Below are 15,674 nucleotides of genomic sequence, written 5' to 3'. Positions count from 1 at the left end.
TCCTCCCTCTGCTGGGACGCTGCCTTTATAGAGGGAGGGAACCTAAAACGTCATGACGACACAATACAGACACGCAACGCGCGGAGCTATTGGCATCTGCTTTCGCCGGCGCCATGACGTTAGCTGATACAAAGACAGTTTCCCCGCATCCTGCATGCGATTGGATGGAAGCTCGAAACCCGATTGGTTATTAAAATTGCGCGCCTATTGGCTACCGTGGGCCGGAGCAAACCAATTACAATTGCAGTGAAGCTGGGGCTTCTGATTGGACAACAGAAAACATGGTTTGGATCCTACTTTTTGTTGCAAAGCTCTACAATGGAAAGTCAATGGGAAAGAAAAGCAGCCCGTTCTGAGTACCCTGGACTCAATGGGGAGGGCAAATTAGAGGAAACACAGCCTGGCAAATACGAAGGGAAAGTGAAATGATAGCAGAGGTAGGAGTAATAGTTGACCTGACGTTCATTAGCCGTCACATCCAATTTTATTTTTCAAAGTTTCTTTACGTTATCTATAAATAAGGAACATTTATAAAGTTCAGTTAACTTTTCATTTCATTTGCCTAATATTTTTAATATAACTAACATATACCAAGGTTTCTTAATTTTTAAATCATCAAAGAAATAACATGAAATATAGAATTGGTTTGTATATTTTATTAGTAAAACTAACAGACCATTATCTAGTTTTCATGATTAAATAACCATCTATAATGGCCTGCTGCACATTTACAAAATGACAAAAAACTGAAGTCAGTCTGATTACAAAAAATCAAGCTAGACTCTAGAATGACAGTTGGCTGTTGCATGTAAAGTACAATGTTGACAATGTATTTTAGATATAAAATGCATACCAAGTTATATTTGGCAAGTTTGGTCTAGTTCAAGGGTGTCATCATCATGTGACATATTGGGACTTTTTTTCCTCTTTGCTAAACTGGGCGGGGCGAGCCCACAGGCAGTGAGTTTGACACCTGGTCTGGTGGGTAAGGCAGCAGCTAGAAACCAGGAGACCATGAGTTCTAGTTCCACCTTAGCCATGAAACCTGTCTGGATTATTTTGGATTTGTCATACATAAATACAACTGTCTAATAATACACAACAAAATTACAACAAAATGATATTTTAAAATATATAATTGTGTAACATGGATCCTACAGCTAATTTCTAGCCACACAGGGGGATCTGGATACAAATCAATAATTATGTTGTTTTTAAATTAGGTTAAGAAACTACTAATATGCCTGTCAATGAATTCACAATCTTTATTTGCTTTTAGCATTATTGCTAAACTGAGAAAGCATCTCAACAAAACATACCTGTAATGCACAATCAACTAGATTAAAAAAAACACAATAGGTACGTACAAGTTAGAAAAAAATGGATATAATTAACAATCTTATTTCCATTCACACACACAATATAAATATACTGCCAATATATTGTCAGTATACAAAAGTACTAGATGTGGTATAAAGCAATATTAACCATAATTATATTTTAAGTGTAGATAAATACAATTAAAAGCAATTCATTTTAAACAACATACATTATTATAGAACCAGCACAGGCAACTTATAACCCTCCAGATGCTTTTAAGAATTATTTATAGGACCATTTTAATATTTCTTTTTGGCCTGATAAACGTGTTTGATCAATGTTTTGTAAGAAAAGGTACATAATGAATGGGAGTTCTCTACCCCATCTAATTAAATTTTTAAACCCTTGCCATTTCTGCAGTGTTTTTCACTTAAATGTGACTATTTAGCAACAGGTGATTAAATAGTGGAACATCTAAGCAATGCTTGTAAAATAGAGAGGAGGGTTTCTACTATACCAATGTAATTTATAACAATATTACAATTATTATTCAGGTAAAAAATGTTCTATCCAGCCAAACCATAATCTTATACTCATAGATCCCAACAACACTCAACAAAAAAGTGCTTCAATCATTCTTCACCACTAATCTTTGAGTACAATAGAAAGTAGTTTGATTTTTTAAAATAATGGGATAATCATCATGGAGAAGAGTACTAATCAGTTTGTGATATCCCATATTGGCTCCAAAACATTATGCATACCTTTCTGCTGTTTCACCTAGTACCTTGGTAGCTATTGTGAATTTGTACTTTGGTTGTTCCACTAATATGGTAGATAAGAAGTTAACAGTGGTGGTATCTGCTATGTTCTATCCATATCAGGAAATAAAGTTTCAGTAGAAATGATTGATGTACCAATTGTGTCCATATCTATGATGAAAAGACCTGGAAGTGGTAACTCACACTCTCATCATCAGAGGATAGATGCTGCAATATACTCTGCCTGGGACTATCTTTGGAAACTAAAATTGCTGCAAAATGCAGCTGGCTATGTACTGGCAATCAAGAACTGTTTCAAACATATTACATTAATGTTGTAAATGCTGTATTGTTTGCCAATAGATTTCCAAATACTGTTCATTTGACCTTTGAAACTTTCTACAGCACGGGTGTCAAACTCGATTGTATCACGTGATGTATCATGATATATCACGACTTTTTTGCCTTTGCAAAGCTGGGGTGGGCATGGCCTGCGCATGACACATCTGGCTGTGGGCCGCCAGTTTGACAGGCCTGTAAATCTAGTTTGGCTCCTGAGTACATTCAGAATGGATTTGCAACCAAACCAAAGTGCTCATTTCAACAGCAAAAATTATTCATCCCCACCATGGAAGATGGGATAACTGGAGGTTCAAGGATAACATTTCTTAGTTACAGACGGACAAAAACATTATCATTGTTCTGTAAAGCAATCAAAATGGAATTGGAGGGGTCTTTGGTACTTTTTACCTACGATGATGATAGCACCCAATGTTGCTTTATCTATTTAGATACTGTATGACAATGTTTCTTATCAACTTTTTTCTCACTTGGATTTATGAATGATCATTGTTTTCTTACTGTGTATTATTTTAATTGCAATATTATAAATCACAATAAGTCTACATACAGTAGAAATTCAGTAAATAAATATATACGTTTCCTTGATCCTAAATAGCTAAAAAAGCAGCACAGTATTTCATTTTTCATATTGCCTAGGTTTACTTATCAAATAAACTATCATTATTTTACAATATATATAAAACCTGCTGAGTCTAATACTCTGCTTCACACATACATTATCCCCCAAAGTAGTTTACAAACAATAGTGGTTGGCGCCATACAGTAGCAAATGGTATGGTTTAGCATTATATGTGAACCATTCATTCCTAAACTCCAATAAAGTTTAAGTAGAATGAGATGAAGTATGATGATCCTTTCGTTAACCTAATGATCTGGAGAATTACACTGAAGAAAGCTTGACTGTCATAGTTAAAGAATACAATACAATATTACTAAAGATGCTAAAAAACTAAGAAAGAATATCAAAAGCCTTGCTTAGATGTTAGAAAATGATTCAATCCTCCTAACACATTTCATTTAGGAAAAACCAAATGAAATATTTATTTAAAGGAAAAATAGATTAATGTCCATGAAACAAAACATCGCAGTCTGAGATCTCAAATAGATGCATAATTTAAACACAATACATATACCAGGATTTACTTTCAAGGAATACGTATGAAACCTGGCAGCATACAAATAACATGGTATTGTGTGCTTATTGGAAAAGGGTAAATGCTTTGGCTTATGACACCTTAACTATAGGAACAAAGTAAGAATTGTAAAGTATTTTGTATGTAAAGTATAACCATATGAGTAAGTGCCATCGAGTCATTGTTGACTCTTTAGAACCACATAGATTTTTCTGTGATTAACTATATGAGTAATCAAATACTGTCATGACATGTTATAACAAAGATGAAGTATTGTTATGGCATAAATTTGTCAAGGTACAGGTGGTAACTTACATTATTATAGAAAAGCCTTGTAGTACTCATCACTTTTCTTATAAAAAAATATTTGATAGATCATAATCCAATAGTAGATATATCAATTTTAACAACTCAAGTTTATGGAATTAAACTTCTGCTTTAGAATAAACAATCCCACTGTTTTTACTATAACATGATTTGTGATTTGTAATTTGTGAGATAATTTTGAGGGTGCTGTCTCTCTGTGTTGGAATACCAATGTGTTATTCAAAGAAAAGATCATACCTAGCCTTTTTAATAAACTGGACTCCTTAATAATCCCTAACAAATTTGCAATTACGGTATTTTAGTATGACAATCCATCCATCATCGTTTAGCATCACCACCTACATTGCATTCTTAATTCAAACTCACTAGCAAATCTTACAGCATCTAGCGACATTTACTTTCAAATTATAATGCTAACATCGAGAAATAAAAATAATTGGGGGAGGCGTAATTAAACGATTCATAGCTAACGAAACAGCAACCCTGCTTACATTTTCTTGAAGGCAATCCATGGACGGATTGCTTCCAACTACAACTCCTATAAATCCTAGCGCTGTTACAATATCCGGAACAGCAAGCGCAGAGGCCCTCTGTACTTGTAGTTTCAAGGACCGGAAGCCTAGTAGAGGAAAAGGGGGATTTTCCGCCATCACCGAGACTACAAGCCCCAGCATGCTTTGGGTAACCCGGGGCGGTAATGGCGGCGGTAGCGCCTGCGCATTGCGGTCTCCGTGCGGACCGCGCAGAGTGAATAATAAAGCTCTCCTCCTCGGTGGTAGCGGGCGGCGGAGGAGGGAGCGGAGGGCAGGAGCATGTCGAAGGGCCCGGTAGGGACCGGGCCTCCTGCGACCGGGCCGGTGGTGGCCGCCAGCGCGCTCCAAGCGCAGCCCGAGAAGCCGCAGCACTACACGTACGTAGCGAGAACACCCGCAGCCGCTTCTTACTGCTGCTGCTCCCGCCGCCGCCACCGCCGCACCCCTCCGCCCGGCGCCCGCCCGCCCGCGCGCCACACACGCCTGACGTCAGCGGGCAGCGTGCGGCACGCGCGCACGGAAACAAACGGCCCGCCCGGAACCGGCTGAAACCGGTCGTGGTCGGCCTGGGCCGGAGGAATTTTGGCTGTGGGAGGGGCGGGGAAGGAGCGGACACCCCCCCCCCCATCTTGCGCTTTTGGTGCTGGCGGGCGCGCGCGCACCTAACCGCCCCATAAACACAAACACACCCCACAGGCGAGAGGCGCGCAAGTGCCCATGATGCGTTGCGTCGCCTTCTCCCTATGGGTGCTCTGGTCCTCCGTTGGTCTTTAAGTTGGAGGGGGGGGGGGCCGTCAGTCTCGTATCTGCTCCTCTGAGAGTCCCCTTCTTTTCGCCGTCGCCCTCTTTTTTTGTCTAATTGGCTAAATCCTCTGCCTCGCGCTAGCCGAAGGGGACCCTTTTCTGGCCGAGCGGTTGACAAGTCGTTCTGTTAAAATGAAATCCTCCTCGGGCTACTCGGAAAGTTCGTGATCCGAGGGTCCTGGTGGGGAAAATTGGGGTGTCTTGTCACCAGCCTTCATAAACTGCCTTTTCTGTACTCGTGGTCTGTCTCGTGAAATCGAGAGCATCCTAAGTGAAACACCGTATACACAAGTACTGTGACTTTCCTCGCCATTTTCTCTTGCTGATGGCTGTCATTAGAGGGGGGCGGGGGGATGTTTCTGGCCAAGCCTGCAAATTAAAAACTTAAACGCCTAAAGGGAACTGTACTTGGGTTTCTTTCTTTCTTTTTTCTTTCTTTCTTTCTTTGAATCCTCTGGAACAGTAAGTGCCTTAATAAGGAATTTTGAGTCCCGTAGCATATTGTGAGGAATAATTCAGCTTGCAGTTAAAATAAATGGTCTTCAGAAAATAACAAAGCATAAAAAAATATTGTTATATTCTATTGATTTCATAGAAAATGTTTTAATAGCATCAACATAAAAGAGTTATGTTAAGTATTAGAATAAGTTGTCTCTTATATTTATAGGTTGCCCTCTTCTGTTCAGAATTCCTAATAATTTCGTATATCTGAGAGCAGTTGCTGTAGCAGGTACAGGTATTTTAGATCTGTTGGTAAATACTGTGCTACTTTGGGACCTTGTAAATATATTTTGGGTGACAGTTAATTTGTGATATTGTTATTTTGTATTGTTACTGTACTGGCAACACCTATTTCTACATCTATTTTATTGCATCAGGCAAAACTTGTTTTGCAGGGAATTGGTCATACATAACCTGTTCTACATTAATCTGAGGAATTCATTACCATGAGATGTGATGGGCACTGATTCGGATGGCTTGGAAAGGAGTAAATAAATTCATGGGGGGACATTCAAAGGCTATTTATAACGTTAGCTCTATGAGGGCACCATGCCAGCAAATAACAGTTACAATGAAACAGTAATGGAAAGGGAATATGAAGGACTCCATGTCATGATTATGAGCATCCTACAGGCATCTAGTTGGAGGCTGTGAGAAGCAGAATGGTAGACTAAACTATGGGTCTTAGCCTAATTCTGCAGGGTTATTCATGATTGGTCAGTTGTGCTGCTAATGTCTCAAACCTAGCAAAAGCATAATAGAAAACTTGCAATACTGGGTGTATAATTGGATGATACAATAATTACTTAATTCCAACCTGCATGAGTGATTGAAGAGATTGTCCTTAATTGCAAAACAGGAAGTCTTTCTATAGATTAACCTCATATACCTACTGTACATCATCACAATTTTGAATTGTTGATAGAGATCATCATGCATGTGATTATCAAGACAGTATGCAAATTGCATTTATAATAAAAGTTAGTATAATGTTAGCTGACTTTTTTCCTGGTTTCTGTCACCTTCCACACCTTTGTATTCTCAAAATGCATTGGGATATTGGGGGAATCTCACGGAGGTGATTGATACTTGGTGTATATGAGGAGCTATAGAAAAGAGAAACTCCTCCTCTCCCTGCTTTCACTGATTAAAATATCAGTGAAAAAAATCTGATTGAATTTCACTCCATTTATTTCACAAAAATATCAGAAACAGCGAAGTAAGAATATTTAACAAAACAAAAAAGAATAGCCATGAGCTGGTAATAATCTGGTTCATTACGATGAATATTTTATTTTATTGTTTTTAATTTGTTTATGCTGAATTCTATTATTTAATTTACTGTTTGCAAATGTACAATTTAAAAATGAACTTCTTGTTAAAATTAGCTTTGACAAATCATGTGATGTTGTAAGAAGCTCATAGCACTAAATGCAATTATATACATCTTCTAGTGGAATAACATCTCTACCATAATGAGTTCTCATTCATCCCAGTGTCTTCCAGAATAGTTCTAGAGATTTGGGAGAAAATCTATAGCACATGTTGGAAGTATATAAAGGAACTTCAGGATTAAGAGGAGGAGGGTGGGAGAGTAATATATAACCAAATGACCACATGTATGAAAAGTGTGTAGCTGATAGTTGGTTTTAGGTAGCTTTCAGATGTTTATAAGCATGTTTGGATCACACTTTCAAATGCACGGATTCTACCTTTGATGTATTTGCTTTCATAAATGTGTAACAGTTTATATTTTGCTTATGTTTTTGCAAACAGAGAATGTGTCTCCTGTCCCTTCCAAACCATACCAGTGTAGTGTTGCTACAATTTCTCCCTTACGCTTCTTCTGTGCTGCTGAGGCATATTATTATAGGCATAACATATGTCCATGTGTGTGGGAGAATTTTTTTCGACAGTCTGTTTCTTGTAGGGATATTTATGAATTATTACACATAGCATTACATCGTGACTGATGCCAATCTTAAGTAAGAAATTCAGTTCATGTACCAAATTTGTGTGTGTACCTGTGTACTGATTCCTAGTGACTGCCTGACCTGATCCCTTCAGGGAGGGTTTTGGAAAGATTTTTTTTAAAATGGTTTTGCATGCCTGCTTCCTAGGGATGAGAGAGAGTGTGGCTGGTCCAAGGTCACCCAGCTGTTTCTGTGGTACTAGGATTCACAAATTTCAGGTTTATAGCCTGGTGCCTTAATCACATCACCAAACTGGCTCTCATGTGCCACTACTCAAGACTATTACTGATTTGTAAATTTTGTGAAATAATTATAAATATGCAAAATGCATACTATTGAGGGAAAATATCTTTATAAAGAAAAACTTTAAAACTTGTATTTCTCAAACCAAATACAAGATACTAGCTAGCCTGATACCTACCTACCTAATGCAGTATTTTGATTAAGATAATGTTTAAAGTTGAGTGCAAATACGCTGATCTACTTCTACAGCTTCAGTATAATTTGTATTTAACTGTCAGGCAGGTGCATATTTTGTTAAGGCTTTCAGAAGTGAAAATTGAAAGGATTTTAGCTTTCAGAATAAGAAAATATGTGGAACTGTTTTGTTTTTGCATATATTTAAAAACAAGATAATGTAAGTAGAATTCTATCCATAGCCGCTATCCTCCTTGGGCTGATCTTAACTAGACAAAAAAAAGGACTTTTCTTTTTTAAGAATTTGATACTGTATTGAAATAGTGAGAATGGTGAGAGAATAGTCATGAAGGATCTACTAATGCTAAAACTGTTTATAAACGTAATGTAAACTATTGTGTTTAAATTGTGTCTCTTGTATGAAAAATACTTCTGAGTTATCAGTTTTTAAGTCATAAATTTAAAGTTATAGTGCATGTCAAGATTCTGACTCCTTTTTATGTAAAGTTGGCTTTTTTTTTCTTTGAGTTTAGGCAAATCATGTCTTATTTGTAATGGCAATACATAAATAAAATAATTGGAAACCAGGTTCAAAGCACACTTCTATTGAAAAAGGAAGCCAATAGTGCACAGAAATGAAATGCTGTAAATGATTGTTAATGTAATGCCATGAGTTCCTATTTTTACCTGGACTACACTTCTTATAATAAACTGTGTTCCTGTTTAATATAGAACGTACTTGTATGTAAAGGTCTTTTGGTGACTATAAAGAAAGCTCCCTTTTCACCTCCAGATAAATTTTTCTCTCATTTGAAAGTGACGCTAGGATAATATGAATGTTAAAGTTTTTGAAAAAAGCTGCAATATTTAAGTTATTTTATTTGACATAATTTAACTTTTTTGCTACTGAAGAAATAGTTGTTCTGTCCCTGATTGTGGAGAAAAACAGTAATGAACTCATTTCCTAGCCACTTATAAATAGGGTCATAGTTCCTATTTTGATCCTGAGTTTTCTTAGAATTTAGCTACCTATTTTCAAGTGTGTCTTCAAATCTGTAAGTATTAGAAACAGCTTTCTTCCTCTCTGTATGTAAATCTTAAGCTTCTTAGGAAATTGAATTCTGCTACAATGTCATGTGGTCTAATTTACACTTCATGATTAATTAAACTATAGTTTATTGGCTAAAGAATGGTTATGGATTGCTTGTTCCGATTAATTGTGATACACTAGTTTGTAGAGAATCAGAAACAGCTATTCCATAGCGAACTGTACTTTAAATAGACCACCACATTTACACCAAGAGTACATGCAAGTTTTTGATGATCCAACAATCATGTTGTAGTGTGCGTATTTGTGAGATCGGCATGAAGTATAAATATGCTAAATGGAATCTGTGCATCAGTTGGCCTTTGACTCGCCCATTTATAATCCACAAAACAGATATTAGTACTAAACGTAAAAAAAGTTTGTGTAAAAGATTGGAAAAGCTTTCGATGGGAAAAACTATAAATGGCAGTAAGATGAAAATGGTGACTTTATAATATATTTGAACTCTATAGTTAGAAAACAGTTATAGTGGGATGAACCAAAATACTGTGCAAGAGTGTTCAGAGTTTTATGTTCTTCAGAACATTTCACCAGGCAAAATGATACATTTGACAAAAACCTTTCTGCTTTCTGCCTCCTAGGCAGGTTGTATATTTAGTTATTTATTACTCTTTGCAGTGTACAATTCCTCAACTTTCATTCTAAAAACAAACAAAACCCAGACAAAATCATTGTTTTTACTGTAGTAGAATACAATTACTGCACTGAATTCTGAAGAATTTAAAAGTGGGCATGCTTAGTATGGTAGTTTGTGTTAATCATAAAAGGTAAAAGATAAAGGTTCCACTCACACATACATGCTAGTAGTTCCCGATTCTAGAGGGCAGTGCTCATCTCTGTTTCTAAACCGAAAAGCCAGTGCTATCTGATGACGATTCTGTGGTCATGTGGCCAGCATGACTAAATGCCGAAGGCGCACGGAATGCTGTTACCTTCCCACTGAGGTGGTCCCTATTTTTCTACTTGCATTTTTACATGCTTTCGAACTGCTAGGTTGGCAGAAGCTGGGGCAAGTAACGGGAGCTCACTCAGTTATGCGACATTATGGATTTGAACCGCCGAACTGCCAATCTGAAAAATTGACAAGCTCAGCATCTTAGCCACTCAGCCACCGCATCCCCTTGTGTTGATCATAAGGAAGCTATTAAACAATTAACCAACATATAATTTTATTTAATGTAGTAACAATATTTGTTTTTGTTTCTTTTTTACAAAATTATTACTGTGCTAAAGATTTATATTCAAGTGAACATTTTTATTTTATATCGACATACTTATCAGCACACAGATTTAACAACATGAGGATTTAAATATTTCACTACTGCTTTAGCAAGATTTCTGCTAATAGCTAGAGTCATTATGACTTGAAAAGAAGAGCTCATTTCCATTTGTGGAAGAAACTCTAACCCAGGGCTGTCAAATTCCCAGCCCACAGGCCAGATGCATCACACTGGCCACACCCACACCCAGTTTAGCAAAAGGGAAAAGTCCTGATATGTCACGTGACGCTGCCATGATGACGTGAGTTTGACATTCCTGCTCTAACCAGAAAATCAGATGCATAAAAACAGCCCTGATCAAAAGGGCCCAGCAGAGATTATACTACCTGAGACTTCTCAGAAAACAACAACTGAATGAGAAACTGCTGGTGACCTTGTACTGCTGCACCATAGAGAACATTTTAACATACTGCACCTCTGTATGGTTTGCCAATTGCACCATGGCAGATAGGAAAGCACTCCAGAGGGTTGTAATTGCCCAGAAGATCATTGGTTGCCCTCTCCCCTCTTTGAAAGAGCTTTATAGCTCCCGCTGCCTTAAGAAAGTTCAAAAAATTCTCAAAGATCCATCTCATCCCGGGAACCCTTTTTTTGAACTATTACCATCTGGCAGACGGTACAGAATAATAAAAACAAGGACAAATAGGCTGTAGCTTTTTTGAATTCTGCTGTATGGTGCTGTGTTGGTGTGGTGTCAGAGGTTTCCGATTCAGTGTGTGAAGGGTGAAGGATGTGTGTTTGTGTTTATTTTCATGTTCATGGTCATGATATGCACTGAAGATGGTGTTTGATTTCGTTGTGTGAGGTACAATGACAATAAAACTAAATTAAAATTTAAAAAGGCTGGTGCATGGAGTTAGGAGAATATGTAACAAAAATGCCACCTCTCTTTACCACTAGGAATGGCCTATGTCTGACTTCGTTCAGTACAGTACCAGGTATTGGTACACTATAGTATCTCAAGGAAGGTAACTTGAAATGAAGGCCGGAAATACTGCCTGGCAGAATAAAGCATATCAGAATTTTGGATAGCTCAGTGTAAGAAACTGAGGTAATCCTCAATATACTAGTTCTGTTGTTTCACCAACTGTCTGAGTTTAATTTGATCTTAAACCGGAAGAAGCAGGTTTTTACCTTGATGTATGTTGCTTGCTGTTGAGTTTGGACTTAAAGACACACACACACCTCAACAATTTCTGAAATCTGAGGTTCCTATGTTGCTGAATAATCCCAGAAACTATAGAAATTTCCAAACAATGGGGATGGGAGGAGGGATGGCCTACAACCTTAGTCTGGGAAAGTTTATGTTCAAATTAAGATAAACTGAAACTTGTTATGAGCATTGGAACGTTGGTGGGCTCCTATTTCTAGTGACTCCAAAGCCCTATTAATAAAATGTCTACTGGCAAAACATTAGGGCCCCAAATTAATGATCTTTAGGTATGAATTATTAATTCAGCATGGCTTCCTTTCAGATTTTGACCTTAATATATTTCCCTTTATCCCGGAAATAATGAGCATAACTGGCCAGAGTAAGTCTAATATTTACATTATCTGAAAGGATGATGGTATATTCAGTTCCATTGCTGCACATAAGTTTAATTTTCCCATTATACATTGTACAAACTTGGTATTGCTTCATATGCATGGTTTTGCTGTCACTCGAGTAAAATAATTATATTCTAATTAGTTATTTCAAGACTACTGTCCAATAAATGTTTTCCTGCAAGATCCTTTTATTTTAATTTTCTTAATTGATTATATTTTAGGCTATAGGTCTCAGACTTATAATCTAATTACTGTAAACTACTGGAATTATTGTGTAATAATTCTGCTCTTTCGGTTCACCAACACTACCAGACCTAACAGAACTTCTCATTTAAAGAACTGGCTTGTAAGTGAAAGAAGTACAGTGGTGTAAATTCTGCTTTTCTGCTAGAAATGTTTGAGGAAGTAGGTATGAATAGAGAAAAGATTATTTACAAAACTGTTGTGACTGAAGATACAACAGCACTGAAAAAAGTGACTTATGACCTTTTTCACACTTACGACCATTGCAATATCATAAAAGGTCATAGGTCCATAAGCTTAATTATAGTCATAATTCAAGAACTACCTGTAGTAAAGGTAGTATCCATGGTCATGGTTTTGGTTTCTTATCTAGGCTACCTTGACGGTTTGACATCAGTCTTGCAGATCTCTCTTTTTAGAGACAGAAGATTCCCCTATCCCTACCTCCTTTTGTTTGTTTGTAGTTATGGCCTCCAATCCTAGGGTACTCCACTATCTGCCAATCACATTGTTTAGCTGAGTGTTTTTACAACAAGTGGATATGCAAATTACCAATTTACAGAATGCCGTAATGCAGCTAACATAACAGCTGGAACCAAATTTACTCAGTGTGAGCTGTTTATGGTTAACAGACCAGCGGAATTTCCCACAGACTGGACCAAGATAACTGTTGGGCTAAGTTTGCTAAGGGAAGGGGCTAAATGAGCCATATTGATCATTGAAGTACAACAGCCTGCTGCTGAACAAACCAAGACTTCATCAAAAGTTCAAAAGGTACATTGAAGATCTGGTATGAAGACTCAGTGAATTAAGAAAGAATGATAGAGAATAATGAGTTGATATATTTTAGATTTTAAATTATTTGCCAGATATGTGGGATGCAATGACATGTGGGATGGAAAGATCGCTCTGAGAGACCAGTTCAGAGAAGGGCTTGCTGAAGACCTGAGGGATGAACTGATGGGGCAAGACACCTCAAATAATTTGGAAGACTTGGTTCAATAATGTGTAATAATAGATGGCAAGCTAGAACAGTTGAGACAGAATTGGTGTAGAGAGTCAGTTTACATCCAAATTTTGGAAGGACCTTTTCCACATTAAATATTAACATTCATTTGTCATATATGCATCATCCAGTGTTACATGGAGAAACTGAGAAAGTTACCCAATTGCAGCAATATAAGATGCTACACTTCCTATCAATAAGATGACTGAATTTTTATCCCTTGCAGAATTTGCTTACAACAGTTCATTTTTCAGTATGTCCCTATTTAAGACAACTTTCAGCTATCGCCTCGTGCTGCTGTCTACCACTCATAAATGCACAGTTCCCAAACATCTTGGATTTTTGCATAAGAGGCAAGTGACACAATGCCTCTTAAAAGAGCAACTAGAAATAGCACAACTGTCTACTAAAATACAGCAGATGCACATAGGTCTAAAATTGCAGAAGAGGATTTGGTATAACTTTCAACAGTTTGTTTTTTTATATCTGCAGGATCTGCAAAAAGCTGATTCCAAGTTTATTGGTCCCTTCCCAGAGATTGAACAAATTAAACTCTGTGGCTTTCCATTTGCAATTGCCAGCATCAGTGAAAGTTCATCCAGTATTGGTCTTTACTGATGAAATGAGAGAGGCACTGCCCTGCACTTTGCTCTCTTCTCATGACACAGTTGGGATCAGAACTTCAATTGCTACTCAAGGCAATTGTCAATTGAGTTGCATCCTATTTTATGACCTTTTTTGGCCATCATTAAATGAATCATTGCAGTTAGGAAGTGAATCATGAAGTCATTAAGTGAATCCAGCTACCATCATTGACTGCTTATTAGAAACTGGCTGAGAAGTTCGCAAATAGCAAACACATGATTCCAGGACATTGAAACTATGATAAATACATGCCAAGTGCTTGAATTTGAATCATATGACCATGGGGATGCTGCAGTGGTCGTAAGTCGAGGACCAGTTGTAAGTTACCTTTTCCAGTGTCATTGTAACTTAGAATGTTGGTTAAATAAATGGTTATAAGTTGAAGACTACCTGTAATGTCTTTCTCCTTGCAATCATGCCACACACCATTATTATACAGGGTTCTCCTGTTGATTGTCCCATGAATGCTGATATTTGTTAATGCAAGGGAGGTTTTTAGTTCCTAGAGGTTACACTGGGATTCTTGAGACCTCCAGGAGTATTACATGCCAGGCTGTTTGTGTGATTTTGGTTGGTTGACCATTCTGAAAAGAGTACCAGTGATGTTGAATTATCTCCATTTGTATATTATCTAACCAATGGTAGAATTCAAACTCTTTGGAAATAGTTTTGTAATTTTTTCCAGCCTGGTACTGCTACCCTGCCAACCCCACTGGCTCCAGCCTGCTGCCTTCTGCCTGATTATGCCCAGCGAGGTCTTAATGGCAGATGAACTCCATCACACTGCCATGATCAGGGCTTGTGTCCTGAAGCTGTGCCTTCATCCAACTCCTTTATCCTGGGCCAGTGGCAGAAAGAAATTACAATAAAGCTTAGCTGGGGGAGGCAGTGGTAGGTAGTGGCAGACATGTGGGGAAGATAGATGAATGGGAAGAGTTGAAGTGCACACTGTGGTTATAAATGTAGGCCAACTGGCAAGTGCCTATATTTTGATCATGTAACTGGGAGTGCTACAATGGCCATACCTTTGAGGGCTGATCAACTTCAAACAGTTGCTGAATGAATGGTAATTAAGTGAGAACTATCGGTAGCTTCCTTTTGGTTTCCTTTAATAGGAAACTCCTGTTAAAATAGTAACTTGCTTTCTTGGTGATCACCTCAGCAAGAAGAATAAGAGAACTCACAGCTCCATCAATTAGTAAAATTTATCGACAGTACTATTAAGGCTTGGCCCTTTTTTCTCTTTAAGACAGTTTAAAGTCACATGAGCCAGAAAAAGAAAAAAGAGTTTTACCTAGTCTCTTGAGCAAATCTCCACCAATCTAAGGAGACATTTTGAAATAAGTGAAATTGCATCAAAATGTTTGTCTGAAACATAAATATAAAAGGATAGAGAGCCTTTTTATCACATATTAAGTTTGGCAATGTTGGGAAGCAAGTCTCTAGGTCCTCTATTAGGTCAATAAAAGATTGTGTTGCCTTGGGGTATTTTGCCAGTGGTGTATAGGTACCTTATAGCTAACACAGTTAGAAAAGTTGTTCCCATTCTTTTTTTCTTAGAAGAAATCTGCTGAGCATCAACTTGCTATGAAATGTCTCCCTTCATTAAACACTGTGAAACTGATAGATTCATCTTTGTGAATACAGAAAAAAAAATTATGTGCTGTCTGAAAAAAATATTTCTCTGTCAATAAGGCAACTGCAATTTAGTT

The 15,674-nt window shown here is 37.5% G+C and overlaps 1 protein-coding gene across 3 annotated transcripts in view; it reads left to right on the top strand.

The window, feature by feature from the left end:
* The first annotated feature begins 4,676 nt into the window (after positions 1 to 4,676).
* Positions 4,677 to 15,674, top strand: part of UNK (unk zinc finger) — a 59,654-nt gene continuing 48,656 nt past the window's right edge. For all 3 annotated transcript variants that reach the window (XM_026667479.2, XM_026667478.2, XM_026667477.2), the window contains exon 1: positions 4,677 to 4,814. In XM_026667479.2, the coding sequence (XP_026523264.1) occupies positions 4,717 to 4,814 (98 nt within the window). In that variant the 5' untranslated portion in view covers positions 4,677 to 4,716. The remainder of the gene's footprint in view (positions 4,815 to 15,674) is intronic.

The sequence above is a fragment of the Notechis scutatus genome, chromosome 2, assembly GCF_049901735.1.
Source record: "Notechis scutatus isolate UNSWTSFEM ecotype Mainland chromosome 2, rNotScu1.2, whole genome shotgun sequence".
In the NCBI taxonomy this organism is placed as follows: Eukaryota; Metazoa; Chordata; class Lepidosauria; order Squamata; family Elapidae; genus Notechis; species Notechis scutatus.
This window is presented reverse-complemented; position numbering and strand designations above follow the sequence as displayed.